The following is a 6,703-nucleotide window of genomic DNA, read 5'->3' as shown; positions in this document are numbered from 1 at the left end:
GTATTCGGCACGACACCTCATCAGGTTAAATTATTCTAGCGACGTACTGTATTTGCATAAGAATATATTTTGAATATATGGCTTTTGTACTGAAAGATAATGAAGCAAGAAGAGCCTTCCTTTTGTGTCGGGACATATCGTACAAATAAAAAATTCATTTGTCTATGTGTTATTGGCTATTTGGAAAAGTATTTATGCTTGGAAGATATGCATTGAGATTGGTCTACATATCCTGTTTTGATTGGAGGAACTTTGCTACAATGATGAGATATTTATTTTATGGTTTGATGTGAATAAAATTTTTTCAAATATTTAAGAGACTAGGGGAATGTTTTCGAGGTAAATAGCATTATTAATAATTTGTTTCATATTATTTTTATTGAACCAATGTGAATTTTATTAGGTGAGTTTATAATAAATAATATTTAATCGGTTCAAATTAAATTGGTGTTCTTTAAGGATATAAAAATCAGATTAAGAATGTCAATTTAAGTTAAAGAGATTGAAATAGTATATATCATATTAGATCAGATTTTTTTTATTTTTTATTATTAAACTCTCAAGTTGGACACTAATATTTTATAGGATAATTAATAATATAATTGGTAATTATTTTATGGGATGTATATTTTTAAATCATATCAATAATGATATAATTTATTTTTCCTTTTAGACGTTAAGTGTGAAATTATTATGGAGAGAGATGAGAAGACTAAATATGTTTATCCCTTACAATAATTATAGGGGTCCATTAATATAGAAGTCGAAATCGCAGTAGCTAGCTAATAAAATTCAGCTTAAACTGTTCAAGTTCAATTTGTCCAAAGTTGGGAACCCTTCTCTCGATCGATCAGTGTCACTGAAAGCACAATCAATTGGCATTTGTGCTGGGAATTTAGAGAAAATAAACAAAAGAAAAGAGAAAGGGAGATTTAATGGTCGCCGGAGAGGAGCGTGTGTGAGGAGCACTGAGATATGGTTGGTGAAAAGGACGTGGGCGGTGGGTCAGCAGTTGCGCCCAAAGGTTAAATGCGAAAATTCCATGAATGGACCATGTACCATGAATCTGTAGGCATCATCTCTTGCCTAACCGATTAGTCAAATTTATATTTATGCTTTATTATTTTGTTTCCTTTAAAAAAAAAAAAAAAAGGTGTTTTCTTGATAAAGCAACAGGAAATTAGAGATTGAAGAGTGAAGGAGTGGGGACCGCATTAAATTTTAGAATTAAAAAAAAAAACGTTTTCAACAAATATTATTTGAAAAATAATTTCATTATTTTAATATTTTCATAATTAAAAATATGTGCTTAAATATTTTTTATGAATATATTTAAAAATATATATATTTTTTAATATATTTATTATTTCATCACTATTCTAATTTATATCACAAAAATATTTAAATTTAAATTTAATACTATCTAAAATATTTATAATAAAATTTTATTAGTTACTTTAGTCAAAAGTTTGTCTTAAATATAATAAAAAATATTTTTATTTATCACACATGATAGTTTAATGATAGAATATACCTTTTAATAAAATTATATGATAATTTTACTAAAATATACTAATACATATAAATTACATATGCATACTCTATGACCAATGTGAAAGCTTGAAAACTCTTTCTTTTATATTTGATAAATAAAATCACTCGTCTCTTAATCCTTTTCTTTTTCATTACATGTGTTTCAAGAGTGGCAGAAAAAAGTAGTTTTTTTATCATGTCTAATATCCAAAACTACTTCTCAAAGTTGAGACATGGCGGGTGAAATTAAGCAAACATAAGAGTGCAACTCTTTCTCTCTCATCACGCGAGGGAACCAAACGGAGACAACAACACAAGTAAACATTTTTGTCCTAAACTTCATGCTCACGTGACACAAGGAATGGCTCTGTTTCATACATCTATTCCTTAATTTTTTTTTTTTGTAAAGTAATTTCATGAAGATTTTGAGGATTTATGAAAATTTTATGAATTTTGTTTTACTTTTATTTCATGACATGAAGAACTTTCCTTTTTTTTTTTTTTAAATAAATGTCTCAATACAATAACTTAATCTTCTTAGAAGTCAGGGCTGATAAGTGATGGATTAGCATTCCATTCAAGGCCAAACCTTCATGACTTGTCAATCTAATAAGTTAAAATAGAGGATTTTATCCTTTAATTAATGACTCTCCCAAATAAAAAAATAATATATCAAACTTAATAAAATTTCTTGGCCTCCTAAAACCCTTCCCAAACACAGTGCTAAGTTTGAATCCATAACTCAAAGTTACACAAATTTCTAATTTCATTGGCTAATTTTGTCTTTATGCCAAAGAGAAGCATGAGAAGACTAATATCCCAAAATGGGGTTTCCTAGAAGCTACATAGGAATATGAAAATTTTAAATATCAAAGATACCCTACAAATGATAGGCCAAAATTGAAAAATAATGGCCTGAAGTCACTGTCCAGGAACAGTATCCATTATTTTTGGAGGACTTCCAAATTTCAAACATTCAACAATTTTATCTCTCCCAGTTTTGGAGACTTTGAAATATTTTCCTGAGCTTCAAGGGGGCTTGCATCTGGACCCTTTCAAGACCATCATATCCTTATTTCAATTTTGTGGTTGATTTATAGGCTTAGGATAATGATGTAATTCTTTAAATCACTATCAATTTAACAATTCTCCAAGAAAATTTTGCTTTTATTTAGGTAGGAATTTATACATATATACAATATAAAAAATTAAAAAAAAAGGGTCATTTTCATTATGATGTTGGCAGTGAAGAAAGGTTAAGTTGGGTTGGCAGCAATTTTTATGATTTATCACAAAATCAATCCACGTGAATCCCAATGTTGAAGAGTGAAATTCGGTAATTAAGTAAACAAAGTACAATTAAAATTCTACACTTTTACTATGACCAACCAATGTTAGTTGTAACGATAAAACCTATGATTTTCTTAGGAGGAAAATTCAAATTTGATTCTTAGGTAATATATTATTGATAAAGATAATCATAAATTTTAAAGATATTAGTGTATTTTGAACCGTAAAATGAACATAAAGATTTTTTGATATATAAAAAAAAAATATATACTTTAAAGTATAATTACTAAGGGTGATTATTTGGTTCAAATTAAATTATAAAAATTAAATTACATATTTTAGAAATTAAATATAATCAAAATAGATAAAAAATTAAATCAAATCGAACCGTTTTATTTTGGTTCGATTCAGTTCGTTTCAAATCAATTAATTTTATTTTTTTTATTTTTTAATTTAGATTTGATTTTCAAATTATTTGATTTGATTTTGATATTGATTTGAACCTAATAACTATTAATTAATGAAATTAAATAATTTTATAGATATATAATTACATATAATTTATAAATTTTCTATAAAAATAAATTAATTTAAAAATTAATAAAATTAGTTATTTCAGTTCTGTTTAATTAATTTTTTCTCTTTAAAATCGAATCGAATAAAAATAATCAAAATTTTTATAATATAAAACAAAACTAAAACAAATTAACTTAAAAAATAAATTAAATTATAAAATTAAAACGACTCAATTCAATTTAAACCAAATAATAATCATGGCTAATAATTGCAATTACAAGTTATTTGGAAATGATATAGCTAGCCCTAAAATTCAATCCATATGGAGACCCAAATCCTAGTTCACCACTCTCTAGGCAAGCCTTGGACAAACAGCGTCGCCCATAAAATAAAAGAGCCCCCTCTCGACCCTTTCTTTTTTTTTTTTTTTTTTTAATTTTTGACTTCCATGGGAGTGGTTGCCAAATACGTCAAATAACGCCAATGGCTATAAGGAGTTGGCATAAAGAGATAAGGACTTCTGATTAAAAAAAAAAAAAAAGGGAAAATAAGGACAATCAGACAAGGTGCATTTTATATTCTCTGACAAAACTTTTGATTATTAATTACAAATCATTGATTTCTAAAAATTATTAAGTATTTTTAATATATATATATTATTAATCATAATTACATAAAATTTATTTTTTTATAATATAAAAAATTTTAAATTTTTATAAGAGATGAAATATTATTTTTTAATATTATTTATATATCTAATAATTAATCTTTAATTTCTATCACTTTTTAATCTATGTTTCAAAGTGATTATTATTAGATCAAGAACATTGAATCAACTAGTAAGGTGGCAGATGTGGTCAATTAAAGAATCAATCAAGTTTCCATTTCACTTTCATCAAACTCAATCGAAATTCTTATCCCAGTAATTACTATTGTTGATTTTTCTTACGACTAATTGAACAGTAAGAATTAATTCCATGCAGTATATTAAGTCTTTTAGTAAAAAAATAAAAAAGAAATGGAGGCACATTAAAAAGTTAAGAAAAAACTATGCGGCTTATTATTAAAGTGATGATTTTATATCAATTAATATGAAACATTTGTGATTCTATAAATATAAGAGTAGGCTTAAAAAAAAAAAATAACAAACAACTTTCTTTAAATAATTTATTTTTTTTTGGAAAAATTTAAATAATTTATTTTAATTAAATATTTAGTAGCACTATATAATTTCTTCCCTTTTGATAGTGCAAAAGAAGGGCAAATTTAACGGCAAGACAACCGCAAAGCTGATTTGTCCTGATCATGGGAAGAAATGAAAAATCAAAATCATACACGTGGGATGACAAGTGGAGAATGCCCAATCCAACAACACATAAATCGAGGACAAAATTGAGATCATAGGCTGATGTCACTTCACATATGCCGTCTGAGATCTGACCTGGCCGCCATGCTGCAATTGACCCACGTGTGAATTTCTCCCATAGGCATCCAAATATGGACCCCGCTTCAGCCTAATATGGAATAAAAAAGTGCCACTCTTCTATTCTTTTACCCTTGTTTCTCGTTTTTACCTTTTACCATCGCTTTTTGATTTTATTATTTTACTTGGCTTCGTTGCGTATATAAGGGGACCTCCGCCTTCATATTTTGTGTACCCTATTGTGCACCTCTGGAAAGCACACCAAAATAGTGACACAGCAGCTCAAAACCGAACCAATTTCACATGGAGTCCTCCATCTTTCACTCTCCAAACTCCGATTTCTCGTCGGAATCTTCCTTCGGGTCGCCTGAATCTTTCTACAGCCAATCCTTTAGCCAACATCCTCTCCCTTTCAATGAAAATGATTCAGAGGAAATGCTTCTTTATGGACTAATCTCAGAGGCCACACAAGAAACATCGAAAACAGCTTACTCTGTTCGAAATATCAAGGAAGAAGAGGTCAGTTCTGTAATTAAAGAAAATCCCAACAAGGAGATGAAGTCCTACAGAGGTGTTAGGAGGCGTCCATGGGGGAAATTTGCTGCGGAGATAAGGGACTCCACCAGGCATGGGATAAGGGTATGGTTAGGCACATTTGATAGTGCGGAGGCAGCTGCTCTGGCTTATGACCAAGCTGCTTTTTCAATGAGAGGAGCTGGGGCTATACTCAATTTCCCGGTTGAAAGAGTGAGGGAATCACTCAAGGACATCAAGTGTAGTCAAGAAGAGGGGTGCTCACCTGTAGTAGCTCTTAAGAGGAAGCACTCCATGAGAAGGAAAATGATGAACAGAAGCAAGAGAGAAAGGGATGGTAGGATAGAAAATGTGGTGGTTTTGGAAGATTTAGGTGCTGATTACTTGGAGGAGCTTCTGACTTCATCTGAGAATGCTAGACCTTGGTGAACAATTAAATAATATCTGCTTTTTGTAATTTTTTCCTTTCTTTTTCTCGTCCTTTCAGTGGTAGGAATGATTAAACTTTGAATATGGATGGATGTGTATGATCTTGATAACTTTCTTTTTTCATTTTATCCTTTTTTTTTTTCCGCCTGTAAAGTTTATAGGGATTCAAGATTGAAGTTATCAATTATATATCTTGAGGTGTCAACCACATAATACAAATATCAATGAAATGATATGACTACTATCTTTCCTAGTATTCACATGGCACTACTCAGATTTTTCAGTCAAATCATCAATTTGGTACATATAGATATAACACCCAAAAGCCAGAATTGCACTCTGTCGAGCCAGAACAGAGAGGATAATTTTCTTGACATAATTGCAAAAAGAACATGGCACTCAATTTTATTCAATTGCTTAAAACTCTTCATTATTCCAATACTTAATATCATTCTGATCAGTGCAAGTCCATGCAAATGTATTTTTGTTGGAAAACTCATGCATGTTTTCTATCATGGAGCCTCAGGAAAATAGTCTTTGTCAGAACTTGATAAATTAAATATTTTATTACTTAAAAAATATTATTATTTTTAAAGTTAATTAACAAAAATTAATTAGAATGATTATCTTACTCAAATATAAATTAAATTATTTTAATGAAAATATATGATATTTTAAAAATAATTTTTATTATTTAATAATCTATCTTAACTAGAAATGATGAAATATAATATTAAAAAAGTTGTTATCTTCCTTTTTATAATTTTAGAGTAACTTTTACTTTGTAGAGTGAAGTTTACTGTTTAACCTGATTTAGTATAATGATTAAAAATATATAACTCACTTGAAAAGTATTAAATTCGTGTTTTTATTCTTCTAACCCCTTTATATATATATATATATATATATATAGGTGGAATTTCCTATCCCAATTAAGTTTGTGTGCGTGAACCTTAGATTAAAGTGACACTTTAGAAA

The 6,703-nt window shown here is 28.6% G+C and overlaps 1 protein-coding gene across 1 annotated transcript; it reads left to right on the top strand.

Annotated features, from left to right (window-relative positions):
* Positions 1 to 4,916: 4,916 nt before the first annotated feature.
* LOC110641764 (ethylene-responsive transcription factor 1B) lies at positions 4,917 to 5,981 on the top strand. Its single transcript, XM_021793598.2, has one exon. The coding sequence runs from the start codon at positions 5,066 to 5,068 to the stop codon at positions 5,723 to 5,725; it is 660 nt and encodes a 219-aa protein (XP_021649290.1). The 5' UTR covers positions 4,917 to 5,065; the 3' UTR covers positions 5,726 to 5,981.
* The last annotated feature ends 722 nt before the right edge of the window (positions 5,982 to 6,703 follow it).

The sequence above is a fragment of the Hevea brasiliensis genome, chromosome 15 (genome assembly GCF_030052815.1).
Source record: "Hevea brasiliensis isolate MT/VB/25A 57/8 chromosome 15, ASM3005281v1, whole genome shotgun sequence".
Taxonomy (NCBI): Eukaryota; Viridiplantae; Streptophyta; class Magnoliopsida; order Malpighiales; family Euphorbiaceae; genus Hevea; species Hevea brasiliensis.
The sequence above is the reverse complement of the archived record's forward strand: the minus strand, read 5'-3'. Positions and strand labels throughout refer to the sequence as shown.

Coding starts and splice junctions, on each gene's coding strand:
- LOC110641764 (XM_021793598.2), top strand. CDS start 5,066: ATGGAGTCCTCCATCTTTCACTCTCCAAACTCCGATTTCTCGTCGGAA.